The 16398-nt window shown below is 42.2% G+C and overlaps 1 protein-coding gene across 6 annotated transcripts in view; it reads left to right on the top strand.

The window, feature by feature from the left end:
- LOC140733225 (phosphofurin acidic cluster sorting protein 1-like) overlaps positions 1-14676 on the top strand; it is a 279192-nt gene extending 264516 nt beyond the window's left edge. For all 6 annotated transcript variants that reach the window (XM_073056265.1, XM_073056267.1, XM_073056266.1 and 3 more), the window contains 6 exons: positions 1481-1523; positions 6002-6044; positions 7390-7528; positions 10041-10264; positions 11238-11351; positions 14296-14676. In XM_073056265.1, the coding sequence (XP_072912366.1) occupies positions 1481-1523; positions 6002-6044; positions 7390-7528; positions 10041-10264; positions 11238-11351; positions 14296-14411 (679 nt within the window). In that variant the 3' untranslated portion in view covers positions 14412-14676. The remainder of the gene's footprint in view (positions 1-1480; positions 1524-6001; positions 6045-7389; positions 7529-10040; positions 10265-11237; positions 11352-14295) is intronic.
- Positions 14677-16398: the final 1722 nt, after the last annotated feature.

Genomic DNA, 16398 nt, shown 5'->3' on the forward strand with positions numbered 1-16398 from the left:
TTGTTAGTAGTAGAAGTGATTAGATTAGAATTGACACAGAATTGTGGTCACATCCTTCCCTGCCCTGTCTCAGAACCACATTGCTGACAATATTGGGGCATCATTCTGTAAGCAACAGCTTTTATTCGAGATTTCCTGTCCAAAAGCACAGTATTTGTCACTCGTAAACACTTACTTTCACACACACGCTCATATTCATATACTTGCACATGAACTCACTCCTAAACACAGCTCCACATGTACACCCTCATATCCACAAGCTTTCATACTGTATCACACACTGTTGCATAACAATATTCTCATTTACAACCTCTTATGAACACACACATTCTTCTTCACATGCACAGGAAATAACATTAAATAATCTTGAATATATACCTGTTCTCCTGCGTGCACAGGTGTACACATTGTTTAACATACATTTTCACAGTCAGGCCCTCACGTGCACATACACACAAACACACTTCTATGTTGCACTCAGACAGATCAGCATACCTACACATTCTTATGCAGACTCTCAGCCTTGTTATCAAATGTTGCATGGGCTGTAGTTAACCTTAATAAACTAGTCAAGTGCAACTCCAACCTGTATGTAGGAGCACAGGATACTACCTGCTGTTGGGAGGTGGTGACCGCAGCTTCATCTGTACTCACTATTGTTGTGATACCCAAGATATACATGCCATCCAGTCCTGCACCCTTCAAATCTCCTTCACACTCCCACTTACCTAGGAATCTGTTGCTCCAGGATCCTCAATGTGAAAATAGAACGTCTTGCACTACCATATAGCAATGTCCTTAGGCTGACTGTGATTGACTTCCACCCCCTCAAATCCTTGCTTCACTTGGAGCACAAACCATTCAGGATAAGTTCCTCTTAAGGTACCACCAGAATGCCAGACAAAAAATAAATTAATTCAGAAGTTTGTTCTAAGAGTATTTCAGCAGGGAGAGTTGATTTGAGATTATTTCATGGGAATATGTTGATTGAAAATATTTCAGAATGTTTATCTCCAGGAACTGCCTTAACATTAGTCTGACATTGTTTCAGACTAATTTGAGATTGCTTTCAGGAATTTGTGAAGATGTGAGGTTTATTGAATGTGTGTATGGTTCTGAGATTATTTTGCATAGGGTGGTTTGAAATGTTATCAAGGAGATGTGACGGTCTGATCTTTTTTAACCCAGGCTCTGTCATTGTAATTTCCTTGAGATGAGTTTGTTGGGAGTAATCTGAAATTGATAGGTATTGCATTATCTTGGGGAGGTGCTGTGTTTGTGATGCAAATGTGTTTGGTTGTCAGTGGTAGTGTGCAGATTGATCTGGGACCATCTTGTTGGCGTGGAGAGCTTACCAATGATTGTCTGTCTAATTGTCTTTATATGGATGTGGCTCTGTGTAGGAGTGATGGTATGTTTGTGTGTGTGTGTGTGTGTGCCTCACACTGTAAATAATTCTGCTTGTCTTCTCTCACTGCAGCCCTGATGAGGATTCGTGCCAGAAATTCATCCCTTTTGTTGGTGTAAGTATTTCTGGCTCTGTTGTCAGTCCTATTTGCAGACTTAACTTCGTCCCCGTTATTCTGTGGTATCTGGAAAGGTTTAGTCTCTTCTACAGGATTCTGTTTCCTCCTGTGAAGATCCTGAGCCCCTGCCACTCCCATTACCAATGGCCTGGTGTAGCCCATGGTGTGCTGCTTACCTTTGGAAATACCCTGCGTGCACAGCTGTTCCTGTTAGGGGCAAGAGGCTGAGTGAAGCAATTGCAATATATGACCAGGAGTTGCAATCTCACTGGACACCATATCTGAACTGTCCCAGGCAGGACGGAAGGAGCAGTATCCCTTTCATGTGCTGTCCAGTAATGAACAGGTGTACAGGACCATAGGTTGTTCTCAAGGCGCCTTATAGACTCAGCCTGGTTGGACTTCTGTGCCCTAATTAGATCTTGGTGAGATAAAAGTTGACAGACAGTAGCAGGAGTAGGCCGTTCATCCCCTTACGCATATCCCACCATCAGGATTGTAGCTGCCCATCTAAATTCCACACCGTGTTCCTGCCTTCACCCCACATCTCTCTGACCTCACACTCTGAACAAACTCTAACGCACTGAATATATTTAGTGTTTTAGTGACATCTGCTTTTTGTGGTGGAGAATTCCACATTCGACATTTCTCCTCATCTCAGTCCTCTGTGGCTTCCCCCTATCATTTAGACTTGGACCCCCAGTCCTGGATTCCTGTATCACCAGGAACATCCTTCCTGCAATCTAATCTTGTCAGTTCTGTCAGAATAATAATGATAATAAGCTATAAATGAAATTCTAATGCTGTGCATCTCACAACTGAACACCATTTACTTAGATAGCCACAAAATACTGACAGAAGAGCAGAAGGGATGCCTTAAGGGTATGAAAAGATGTAATAATAATGGATTCTGCAATTCTAAATTGAACCCAGGGGAAAAGGAGAAATCTTTCATGTTGTTAAGTTGACTACCAAAAAGCATTTGATTCTGTGCCACGCTCATGGTTAATAGAAGCTCTTAATATATATAAATTACACCCAATATTTGTGCAATTCCTTCAACATCAGATGAAGCTTTGGCATATTATAATCACCCTATGAACAACCACCATTATCTAAATAAACCAAGGCATTTTCCAGGGCATCTCTCTAAACCCAATGTGATTTTGTCTACCTTTAAACCCACTCTGAACTGGATGAAAATAGGGTTTCGAATCAGAGATAACAAAATGAATTATACCTGAAACACCTTCCATATATAGACGATTTGAAATTATACACTCCTTCATCAGTAACACTAATGTAATTGTTTCAAATAGTAGAACTATTTTCTAAAGATATAAACATGAACTTTGGACAAGATAAGTGCAGATCATTAAACATAAAGAAATATGCAATAGAGCTAGTAGAATAAAAAACAAAGCAGCAGGATACAATACAACTGGTGGATGAACATGAAACATGTAAGTATCTGGGATATCAACAAGCAAAGGAAATGGACCATAGTGCAATAAAGGGAAAACTTTCAACAGAATTTACTTCAAGGCTTAAGAAAATCTGTCAAACAGCACAATAGTAAAAAATATAACAAAGGCAATAAATACTTTCACTGTACCCATATTAACATATTCTTTTGGCATAATATCTTAGTCTGGAAAACGTATAAAAATTTAGAACACACTATGTACACTCAAATGCACTTAGACTAACACTATGTAGGGCAGAAGGAGGAAGAGGAATAACAAACAAAATATTTACACAACATATATAACTTCTAAGGATATATCTTCTAAGAATCAACAAAAACAGGATTTAGCACTCCATGCGAGCTTAAGGAATTCTGGTAAGAAGTACACACCACTAAACTTAAATGAAAGCATAGCCCTGAAAAATGAAGAAATTATCACTACAGAAGAAAATGTTAACTATTGGAAGAGCATGACCCAACATGGAAGACATCCCCATGATCTGAGCAGACTGGATTTCAACAAGAAAGCATTGAATGTCTGGCTCAGATTTGGAGTCCTCTTCCCAGAAAAAGAGGGATTCCTTGCGGCAATACAGGGCTAGGTGGTTAACACAAAAAAAATCAAAAATACATAATGAAAGACCAACAATTTCAAGAGAATAAATGCAGAAAATGCCAAGAGAAACCAGAAACAATCCTACACATTACAGGATCCTGCAGCAGTTTAACTCAATCTGATTACTTACACAGGCACAATCAAATGACAAACATTATGCTGTAAAGTATAAACTCATAAAAGACAACATACCTTATTATAAATAGAGGACTGATCCAGTTTTAGAGACAGAGCCCTAAAAATTATATTACAACCGATCAATTATTACAAACAATCCATAATAACTGTCTGAATGTAATATTACAGGATAAACAAGCAAGAATAACTTAACAGATATAACCATTCCAAACATGCGTAAGATATAGAAATTAATATGTGAAAAACAACAGAAATTTGCTAAATTAGAAGAGGAATTTGAAAGACTTTGGAACATGAACAGGGTATACGTTGTCCCAGTAGCAATAGCTACAATTGGTATCATCTGGAAGTTATTACACAATAACATTAAACAATTGAACTTACAGGACAATATTTATGTAAGTCTCCAAACAGCCACAATACTAAACACTACTAGAATAATCTGAAAGTTCCTAGCAATTGAGAAACAAGTGTGCTTGGCTTTGGCCATACCTCAGGTTTTACCAGCTTGAGGTGAGAGAAAAAAATACTGTAATAATGATTTATCCATAGAGCATTTTTCATACAAGCAATAGTTCAAAGTGCTGTATAAATGAATAAAGTGCAAACAAGAAAAAAGACAAAAACATGTTACTTAAAAGCAAGGTTGAATTTTGTGTGTGTGTTGCTTGAATAAATAGGTTTTGCACTGGCATTTAGAAGTATCAACTGAATGTGCATCCCTGATAGTTTTAATTTATAGTTTTAGATTTTGAGTTCCACAGTTCAGGAGCATGGATCAAAAATACTGTCCTGCCAATCATCATTTGTGAGAGATTGTTTAAATCTAAGGGACCAGTGGAAGAAGACCTGAGGGTTTGAACAGGTTTATAAAGCAAAAGTAACTCAGTGATGTATTCTGGTCCCAGACCACTGAAATTTTTAAAAACAAGTAAGAGAACTTTAAAATCAATTCTAAAAGATACAGGAAGCCAATGTGGAGTAGTTAGAATGTGAATGATACAGTATGCTTCTTCATCCTGGTTTTAGTTAAAGGTCTAGCAGGAGCGCTGTGAATGAGTTGATGTTTGTCAATAGATTGCCAGTAAAAAGTAGATTGAAGTAATCTGGTCAATTTGATATAAAGGCGCAAATTAGTTTTTCAGCATCATTACAGGACAGAAATTGATGCACCTTTTTAATATTTCCCAAGTGTAGAAATGCTGCTCTGGTCACTTTCTATAGCATAGGTTTTTTCAAGCATAGTATTTCTCTTCTTAACCATCTGCTGCACCTGTTTGCTTACCTTCAATTACTAGAGCACCAGGACATGCAGGTCTCTTTAGATGAATATCACTCTTCAGATAACAATCTGCCTTCCCACAAAAATCTGGGAACTGCTGAGGTTAAAGATCTGAAAGAAAATCAGCAGGTGCTGAAAGGAGTCAGCGGGTCAGGTAGCATCTGTGGTGAGAGAAGTAGAGTTAATGTTTCAGATTGAAGACTCAGTGAGAGCTGGGCAAGAGAGATCACCACAGACCTGATGCAGGATTTCAACCCAAAATGTCGACATCCTTTCCTCCATAGATGCTGCTCGACCTGCTGAGTTCCTCTAGCAGATTGTTCATGTTCTTCCATCTACATACTCACCATCTATTTGCTCCTGTTTCCTCACTGACCAGGTAACCTTGTTTACAGCTTATCCCTACATTCACCATCGGTTTACCCTTTCAGAGACACCCTCCCTCCCCACCTTCCATGCAGCGTAATAAGCTTCTTTTGGCTCCTTCTCAGTTCTGATGAAGGGTCTTCGACCTGAAGCATTAACTCTTTCTCTCTCTCCACAGATGCCACTTGGTTTGCTGAATGTTTCCAGCATTTTTTGTTTGTATTTCAGGTTTCCAGCATCTGCAGTTGTTTTGATTGGAGCAGTATCACAGTCATTGATCCTATTAAACAGTAAATCTATTAAGCCTATTGACCACATATATCTGCCCAGTGGCTGTATTTATTGCACTAACTGTGTTAACCTCATTAACCATATTGTCCACCATGTATGTTATACTAATTAAGTTTACTAAACTTATTGACCATATTGAACCTGTTGAATATGTTAAAACTATTGACCCAATTCCATGCGATGACTATATTAAACCTGTTGATTTACCAGTTGCATTAATAACTGGGCAATGTAAGGAGACAAATCTCAAGGTTGTATAATGTGTACATACTTTAACTGTACTTTGAACTTTAATGTTGCCTGTAATTCCACAGGTGGTGAAAGTAGGCATTGTGGAACAGTCGCTGTCAGCCTCAGGTAGGTACATCGCTTTTCACCATGTAATACTTGCCAGTACCAAGATGTGAAGAGTCAAACTCAAGCCACAGTTGCCAAGTCTCGAGCTCCCTGGGTGAGCTGAAGTTTGCAGTTAGTAGTGTCCAGTGCCAGTTTCTTTGTGTGCACTGCCTCTTGGAGGCAGGGAGAGGGAGCACTATGCAAGAGTTAGGTTGAATCAGTGCCCAGTATTCGCGGGAATGTGGGGTACTGAAACATGACCTTATAGAAGTACAGTATATAAAATCATGAGGGGGTATTGACAGGGTGGGGAATCAAGAACTAGAGGTCATAGATTCAAGGAGATTGAGTAGGGACATGAGAGGCACCTTTTTCATCTATAAGGTGGTCAATATATGGAATGAGCTAGCAGAGGAACAGCATTTAAAACTCATTTATCTTGATACATTGATAGAAGAGGTTCCCAGCCTTTATATGCAAAAGACCAATACCATTAAGCAAGGGGTTCATGGACCCCAGTTGGGGAAATGGGACTAACTTAGATGAGCATATTGGTCAGCATGGACCATTTGGGACAAAGAGCTTGTTTGCATTCTGTAGAACTCTATGGAGGGTTGTGGGAGGGGGATCTAATCGGTGAAGACAATGTGGGAAAAAGAGAATGTCTGTAGATTCAGGACATTCAGTAGGTGGGAAAAGTTTCTGTGGTCTGTGGAAAGGGATTCAATGATGGGCGAGAGTGTTCATGGGCTGTGGGAGGGGATTCAGTGGGTAGGGAGAGTTGGTGATCAGGGATAGTGTCCATGATCTGTGAGAGGGGGGAAAGTCAGTGATGGGAGAGGAAATTCCGAGAGTGGGAAGTATTTGTGGGTAGTCAGTGAAGGGGGAAGGATGTCTGATCTGTGGGAGGGGATTTAGATGGTATGCAAAGTCGGTGATGGGGGAAGAATGTTTGTGACCTGTGGGAGGGGATTGAGAGGGTGGGGAAGTCCATAATGGGGGTCTGCAACCATGGGCTATGGAAGGGGTTTCAGTGGCTGGGAAGAGTTGGTGATGGTATACAGTTGACCCCCAATTTATGTTCCGTTACCCAAATATATTCTGCTAGGGTAACAGAAATTTACCCTTATGGAATTGACAGAAGTCTATCAAACAAGCTGAGATACAGAATAAAATTTTGCCCTCCCGGAGTTTGTATGCAAATGTTTTCCACTGTTCATGCATAGACAATGTGCCTCATGTTACAGAAAATAGTGATACAAATGTTTTTTTGGGACCTCCACCTCTCTATGATGTGGAGGTGGTCTGTGTATGTGTGCAGCTGAGGTTCGCAATCTGTTACTGATTACACAATCTGTTTCTCCAGTTGACTCTGATGATGCCACATTGTGCAACGTTAATATCTTATCCCCAGCGCCAGCCACCAACATGACAGCGTACTCAAAAGATACCAATGCCACTCCGCCACCTTCTCCATCTGTCTCGGGTGTGCTGTCCGGACCTTGGTAAGGATGCGCAGAGGCTGGCAGTGTTCCAGGGTGCCTGCTGATGGCTCCTGCCCCATTAGTTGGAGCATAAGGACACAAATGGTTGTAGAACAGAAGAGTCTAAGAGTGCACGTACATAGTTCCCTGACAGTGGTGTTGGGTAGACAGGGTGAAGACAGCGACTTTTGGTACACTGATCACAATCAGTCAGTATCTAGAAGTTGGAATGCTGCAGTTGTACAGAATATGGCGAGGGCACATTTAGAATATTGTGTTCAGTTATAGTCACACTGTTACAGGACAGATGCAACTAAGCTGGAAATACTGAGCAAAAAATGTTGCCAGAACTTAAGGGACTGAGTTATGAAGTTAATAACTGTTCAGTGTTGGTCACTCTGCCATAGGAAAGGTACCTTTACAAAGGTGGTGCTTTAGGATTGAGTTTATAGAGCTTGAGCAGGTAGGGGTATCTTTCATTGACATTTCTGTGAATGAGATGTATACATTTATGAGGGGGATAGATAGGGTGAATGCATACAGTCTTTCCCCCAGGGTTGGGAAATCATGAACTAAATGGCATAGGTTTAAATTGAGAGGTAAAAGATTGAATAGGAATCTGAAGAGCAACTTTTTCACCCAGAGAGTGGTTAGTATATAGAATGAAGAAGTGGCTGAGTAAGATACATTACCAATAAGAGCACTTGAACAGGTACATGGATAGGAGAGCTTTAGAGGAATATTGGCCAAATGCAGGCAAATGTGACTAACTCAGTTGGGAATCTTTGTCAACATCCACCAACTGTGCTGAAAAGCCTGTTTCCTTTCTTAGTGACAATGATAGTATTTATGATGAGAGAATCACAGTATTGCCTATTACAGCCCTTTCATAAGTACTGGAGGGAGGGGGAGAAGCAGAGAGAATATCTGTGATAGGGTGAGACTTGAGATTGCCATCACTGCAAGTACCAGCAACTGGAGACAGATGCAGCAGCTTCAGAGCCAGGTTTGATCCAAACTTCCAGCATTGTGTGGAATTTGCACATTCTACCTATGACTATACGGGTTCCCCGGGTGCTTTGATTTCCTCCCCTATCCGAACAATGGGTTGCTGTAAATTTCCCCTGGTTTATGGAGTTACAGAATTACACAGCATGAAAACAAGCCCTTTGGTCTAGCTGGTCCATGCTGACCAAGATGTCCAACTGAACTAGTCCCATTTGCCAGCATTTGACCCAGAAGCTGTCCAGCTGATGTTATTGCACCCACCTCAACCACTTCCTCTGGCAGCTCATTCCATAAAGCCACCAGCTTCTTCATGAAGACATCGCCTCTCAGATCTCTTTTAAAGCTTTTCCCTCAGCTCAAACGTTATGCCTTCCAGTTCTTGATTCCCAACCCTGGGGAAAAGACTAAGTGTGTCCATGCCTTCACTATTTTATATACAAGATCACCTCTCAGTTTTCTATACTGCAAGGAATAAACACCTAGTCTATCCAACTGTCAAGTTCTGGCAATGTGCTCATAAATCTTTTCTGCACACTTTCCAGTGTAATCGTACCTTTCATGTAACAGGACGACCAAAACTGAACGCAGTAATCCTTATGTGGCCTCACCAGCATCCTGTACAAGCAGTTGCAAAATCTGCGTGGAGTCGACAGGAAAGTGAGGAAATCAATGGGTTAGGGTAGGGTTAGCATTAAAAAGTGTTTGATGGTGGGCCAAAGTTGTGACACCATGGAAGGAATAAAAGAATATACCAAATCTTAACTCTGCAACAGTATCTGTGTAGAGGGAAATAAAAGCTGTGTCCCTGAAATAGTTAAATAGAATATCGAGGATTAGAATGTTCACAGACAGGAGACAAGCATCCCTTTCTCATTGGTCAACACTCGTTCACAGACTCGTACCACATGCAAACAGGCCTTCAGCCTACTACATTCATGCCAACTGTTATGCACCCTTTTACACCAATCCCAGCACAGCCTGCAGCCTCTGTGCCTCTTCCTTTTCAAGAGAATAGTGAAGCACCCTTCAGGAAGGGGGATTTCTGGGCAAGCAAGTCTGACATTCATGAGAGCCAAGCCATTTATGAGTGATATCAGGAAACACTACACACACTGAAGATCCGTGGTTCCCTCCGCAAGAGGCTGTGGATCCAGCTGGAAGTTTTGCAACTTGAAATCTGTAGGTAAATCTCTGAAGGATTTGGCATAGCAGTTGAAAAAAAAAGATCCAGGAATGGCGTAAATCTGAAGCTCTAAGTATTCCTTCCTGGTCCAGCCAAACTTACCTGTCACTGCACAGGGAGACATGGTCAGGGTGGTACTGGTGCTCAAGTTAACCCAAGTGGTAACTAAGGGAAATGTGGGTGCATTTATATGAGCACCTAGACTTGACTGTGTGAGTGTATGTGTGCATGAATATCTCTGTGTGTTTTTGGTGAGAGTGAGTGAGATATCATGTTTATATGCACACATGTCAGCTAGAATCTAATGGCCCTTCCCTCCTTCCTTGGGCTGCACATGGCCAGCTTGACGGGAGCTGGAGGGGAGGTGATGGGACTGCAGGTTGACTACTGGACCACCCAGGTGCCCGATAAGAAGAGAGACGGTGAGAAGCGGGACATCGGGAGTAAGAACACTTTGAAGAGCAACTTCCGCTCACTGCAAGTCACCCGGCTGCCCAATGGGGGTGAGATGGTACCACCAGCTACTATGCTGATGACCGTGGTGACCAAAGAGAAAAATAAGAAAGGTGAGCAGGTTGGCTGATGGAAAGGCAGTGATGGGTGAGACTGTCGGGCAGGGGGGTCACAGGGTGGAAAATGAGACAAGGGATTGTGTCTTGGGAACTGAAGCCAGTGTGGGAGGCAGGACACGCAGGGTGGGACCAGGAAGTGTGCTCTGGGGAAACATTGTAATAGGGGACTCCGTGGGATACTGGTTCTCTAGTTTTGAATACTGCACAGATCCTGATGATGGAATTGTACCAAAGCCATTGCACTGGATAAGTAAAGGGATCTCTTTCTTGGAGGTCGGGTGATGCAGAGTTAAAGTAAAACACTCTGCTCAGGAAAGGGCACTTCCTCAGGGAAGCATTTATGTGTGGAACGGGCAGTCTGTTAAGGTTGTTGAACACAATCCAACAGGCAATTCAAAGACAGAATGCTGGAAAGACTCGGTAGATCAGGCAGCATCTGTAGGGGGAGAAACAGCTAATGCTTTTGGTTGGTGACTTCTCACCAGAACTATTTTTCTTGGAAGCATTAACTGTGGGTCTTTCTCCACAGACACTGCCCATTTTGTTGAATATTTCCAGCACTCGCTGTTTAGGTCTCAGTTCCAGCATCCACAATTGTTTGCTTCCATTGGGGAATAAGATAGCCACTGGATAATAATTTGCAGAGAAAGGGAAGAGGACAGTTAACCAACATGCCTGTAAAGTCTCAATGGGGCAAATGTCTGATGATTTACTGAAAAATGTCCTGTGTCCAGCAGGTCAGAGTTTCTGGGACACATAGGACAGGTAACACAGCCAGTCATTATGTTTAAGGTCATGTGCCCTGTCCCACCGACCCAGACTCTGACTCATTCCAACCCTCTGACCCAGACTGTCCCATACATTCTGATGCACTGTCTCTCGTACACAGACTAACCAACTCACTCCGTCCCGCCGACCCAGACTGTCTTTTGCATCCTTCTTGACTGTGGACTCTTGTCTTTTGCAGTGATGTTTTTGAGTAAGAAGCCGCGGGAAAAGGAGCTGGACTCAAAGAGCCAGGTGATCGAGGGGATCAGTCGATTGATCTGTACTGCCAAACACCAGCAGACCATGCTAAAAGGTGAGAAGCTGCCCAGGTCCTCACCAGCAGCTGCAGTGAAGCAGGTAGTGGAGGGAGAAATGGTCCACATTTTAGTAAACTGTGACTACTTCATGGACACGGCACAGAATCAGATCTTTCCGTCCAGTAAATCCATGCTGACCATCGTCCTTATCTACACTAATTCCATTTATAGTACTGATTGCTAGTCTACTCTGCCTTAATTCAAGTATTCCTCGATATACAAAAATGTTGTAAGAGTCTCTGCCTCTACCCACCCCTTCAGACAGTGTGTTCCAGATGCCAACCACCATTTGGGTGAAAAAGTTCAGCGGATACTCTCCAAAACACTTTCTCCTTCCCCTAAGTTTATGCCCTATGTTTGTCAACACCTATGACAGTTTCCTACTGTTTTCCCTCACCACTTTGTGCATCTCTATCATGTTCTCCTCATCCTCCTCCAAGTAAACAAGCCCAGCCTCTCCTCATTACTGCTGCATCCCAGGCAGCACCCACTCCAATATCATCATGTCCTTCCTATAGTATGGGGCCCAGAACTGCACACAGTACTCTAACCAATATTTTGTACAAAAACATCCCTTCTCCATATGTTCCATGCCAGTTAATGAAGACATGTATCCTGTATGGCTTCTTCACCATTTTATCTACCTACACTGGCACCTTTAGGGATCCTTGGACTTGTAAACTGAGGACTTTCAGTTCCTCAGGGCCTATGACTGTATATATCCTACCCTTATTAGTCCCTCCCCCCAAAGTGCATCAGCTCACACTGACCAGGAATAAATTCCATCTACCATTGTTCTGCCCACCTTACCAACTCAATGATATCCTGTAGTGTACGACTGTCCTCCTCATGGTCGGCAAAACCAATTTTCATTATCATCTGCAAACACATTAAATCATGTCTCCTACATTCACATCCAAATCCTTGACATAGATAACAAACAGCAAGGATGTGGACTTATCCTTGTGATATACCACTGATCACAGGTAGTCAGAAAGACAACCATCCACCATTCTCCTTTGCCAGAAGTGTTAGAGGCAGATACAACCACAATGTTTAATAGACATTAGGACAGGTACATGCATAAATAATAGCAACTTTATTTACAAAGCACTTTTCATGCATTAATACACAGGCTCAAAGTGATTTACATAGATTGAAATGATAAATCAATAGTCATGAGACAAAATTAAAAATCATAAGACAAACATTATTTAGAATAAAATGTAATCAAATTACATAAATGCATTGTCAACAGGCATTAAGTAATCCTACAAGTAGGCCAAAAATGTAAAAAGTTTTTTTTAAATAAGTGTTTTTAATGTTACACAGTACTGGCCTGGAGTATCTCAGTCGGTAGTTTTCTAGATTTTTGGTGAACAAGAGCAAAAGGCTGCATCACCAGTTATTTTTTTAATATACTTGGTTCTAGGAACACTAAGCAAACCAGTAGTTGTGGATCTTAGATTACGATTAGGGAAGTAAGGGATAAACACTCCAAAATATATGGAGGAGCTAGATTACATACAATTAAGAGTATTTTAAAATTGATCCTAAAGGACACTAGCAGCCAGTGTAATGATGCCAAAAACAATGAAATGTGCTCAGAATTTATTGATTTATTTTTTTGGTTACAATTATTGCTGCTGCATTTTGAACAAGCTGCAGCCAATTCATATCCTTTTTAGGCTGTCCTGAAAAGATTGCTTTACAATAGTCTAATTGGCTAAAAACATAAGCATATATCAATTTTTCTTCATCTTGAGATATTGTAGGAAATTAAACTCTTGCAATGCTCCTTAAGTGAAAGGATGCAGTCTTAATAATTTATTAAGAAATTTGAAATTTAGCGCAGAATCAATAATACCCCAAATCTTTACTTCTGGCTTGATTGTAAGGCCAGATGACAAGCAAGCTTTAGAGCAGGGGTTTCCAACCTTTTTCACACCAAGGACCAATACCATTAACCAAGGGGTCCATGGAGCCCAGACTGGGAGGAATATGCTTTAGAGGAATATGGGCCTAATGGAGGCAAAATGGACTAGTTTGGATCTTGGTTAGTACGGATGAATTGAGCCAAAGTGCCTGTTTCCGTACTGTATAACTATATAGCTCCCTCCCATTACTAGGCAATTTTGGATCCACTTTTCCGACTTGCCATAGACCAGCCTCCCATGTGGGACCTTGTCAAATGCCTCACCAATACTCTTATCAATATGTTCTAATATTCTTTGAGTAATCCAGTCAAATTGCATATTCAGTTTGTTCATTATGTGCTGTGCTGTATGACGTGGGCATCACGGTCTTTCCATGACCATGATTGTTCTTGGCAAATTTTTCTGCAGAAATGGTTTGCTATTGCCACCTTCTGGGCAAGACAGGTGACTCCAGCTATTATCAATACTTTTCAGAGATTGCCTGTCCAGTGTCATTGGTCACATAACCTGGACTTATGATATACACCACCTGTTCCCATGGCTTCATATAACCCTGATCGGGGGCTAAGCAGCTTGCCCAAGAGTGACCTGCAGGCTAATGGAGGGAAGGGGTGCTTCACACCTCACTTCCTTTGCTAGTTATCTCCACCCCGACCACCCAGCATAGACAGTATCTTCCCTTAATAAAGCCATGATCATTATCTTTGATCTATCCCACCACATGCAGCCTGCCCCTGAACTCTAGAACCCCTGCCCACCCACTTCTATACCCTGCCTGATGACTGAGCCAGGCTCCTCCTGCCCTGGCAGAGCTTGTGTGTACTGCACTTCTTTATACTGACCACCATTATCTCCATCCTCATGCGCCTAAAGCCCAGGACTCTGAGCTTCGCTCACCTCTGTACCTCCTTTCCCAACTCTGATGTGCCCTTCTCGCATTGTCCAGCATGAAAGTGTCCTTCCCTGTGCCAGTTTTTGTCTAACCTCACACCCTCTGTTCCAGTGTCGATCGATGGCGTGGAGTGGAATGATGTGAAATTCTTCCAGCTGGCTGCTCAGTGGCCCACTCACGTCAAGTACTTCCCTGTGGGAATATTCGGCTACTCCAAGACAGCGTGACACTGGATGTGGATCAGACTCTGCACCCCACTGCCTGACCGGTTCCTGTGGAAAAACTCCCACCCCGGCACTCAGCTCTTTTTTTTTATTTAATTGCCGGTGGGAAGAGTTGACTTTTTTTTTAATTTAAGAACACTTCCTCTACATGGATTACAGACTACAAGGGCTCTGACAGCTCTCTCACGTGCACTTTCCAGAAGGTTGTCGAAGACATGAATTTGTAACTTTGAAATAAAAGTGTTGGGAGTTGTATCTCCCTGCTGCAGCGTGGATCTGGTGAATGAACCACAGGGCCAACACAAACCACACCTTTCCATATTACCATCCACATCAAAAGCAACCCATTTTCCCCACTGGCAGTTGGTCTGCAGAGCAAGGCACCACTCTCCAACAGGATTACGTAGAAAGCAAATATTTTCAGCCCACCAAAGCCACTTAGCTGGCAAATACCCCACAACCACTGCCCAGAATGGTTGGAATATTTTTACAACCCCAGCAAAGAAGAGCATTGACCCCTGGAGCTTGCTCCACTATTCATTCAGACCACAGCTGATCCAATCTTTCCCCACTCCCCTATAATTTAAATATCTGTAAGTCTCTACAATGACTAAATCACTGACTCAACCTCCACTCCTTCTGGGCAGAGAGAATTCCAGAGGGGAAAAATTTCTCATTTCCATCTGAAATGAACTGAACCTGTGCCCCCGGTTCCGAATACCCTACTCGGGTAGCAGCCTCTTAACACCCATTTTGTCAGCTTCCCTCACAATCAGACGTTCCAAAAAGATCCACTCTCAATCTTCTAAACTCCACTGAATTTCAGCCTCTTTCGTTCATCAACCCAGTGAACCTGCTCCCACTGCCTACAACACAATCTCATCCTTCCTTACACAACTGTACTCAATTCTTCAGGTGTGGCCTCACCACAGCCCCTGTAAAATGGCTCCAAAACCTTACATTTACACTCCTTACCTATGGGACAAAAGCCAACTCTTATAAAAACTCTTATTTACTTGCTAAAATTGACAATTTTGTGAGAATCAAAACCTACCGATGCTCAGGATCTGAAATTTAACAGATAATCCCAGAAACCCTTTAACAGGTCAGGCAGCATCCATGGAGAGGAGAACTATCAACACTTCACATCCAAGAGCCTTCTGCAGACCGAAAACCAGGTTTCAGTGCAGAAACATTGGGGGAAGGAGGGGTGGGTTTAACAAATGAAAGATATCTGATGGGAGGAAGACCAGATTGGTTAATATATGAGAAGTCATTGGGATCATATGATGTGTTTCTAATAGCAAAGCTATGAGACCTGCTCACCAGGTCAAACTATACTAACACAAAAGAAATCTGGGCCAAAATGACAAGCCAAAAGAGGCCCCGGATCTTTTCTGTGGTACCCAGTGAGTTACTGATCATCAGGCTGAAAATCAGTTGTTCATCCCATTGCTCTTTTCCATTAGCCAGACCCCTCTCTGGGCCCATACGTTACCTCAGCTGTATAAGCTGTTACATTGTGCAAATATCCTTAAATTGGCATTTAATATCTTCTGGAAACCCAAACACATCCACTCGTTCCCTTTCATGAGTACATGTTCCATCCACAGACAACTCAACAATTTTGTCAGTTTCCCTTGCATAAAATCATGCTGACTTTTCAATTGTCATATCTTCTTGCTTCAGCTTTGTCCCACAGATTGATTTGAGACTAACGGGTTCTCCTTCCCATCCTCCTGCATTAGTGGTGTTAGATGTGCAGTGTTCCACGGCTCTGGGATCTCTGGAATCCAGGTACAGTCAGTATATGTTGGACTCGATAAGTCAAACCTGTACCTGTAAATATGAGGGAGCACAGTTCGATCTGCTTCATCGCCTCTTATCGCACAAGAGCACCATCCCTGGAACTGAAGGTCTTCTCAAGGCATCAACTACAGACCCTCGAAATTGAGGTGGCACGAGCCAGGTGTCCGAAAAATTGTTGCAT

The sequence above is a fragment of the Hemitrygon akajei genome, chromosome 9 (assembly GCF_048418815.1).
Source record: "Hemitrygon akajei chromosome 9, sHemAka1.3, whole genome shotgun sequence".
NCBI classification, from domain to species: domain Eukaryota; kingdom Metazoa; phylum Chordata; class Chondrichthyes; order Myliobatiformes; family Dasyatidae; genus Hemitrygon; species Hemitrygon akajei.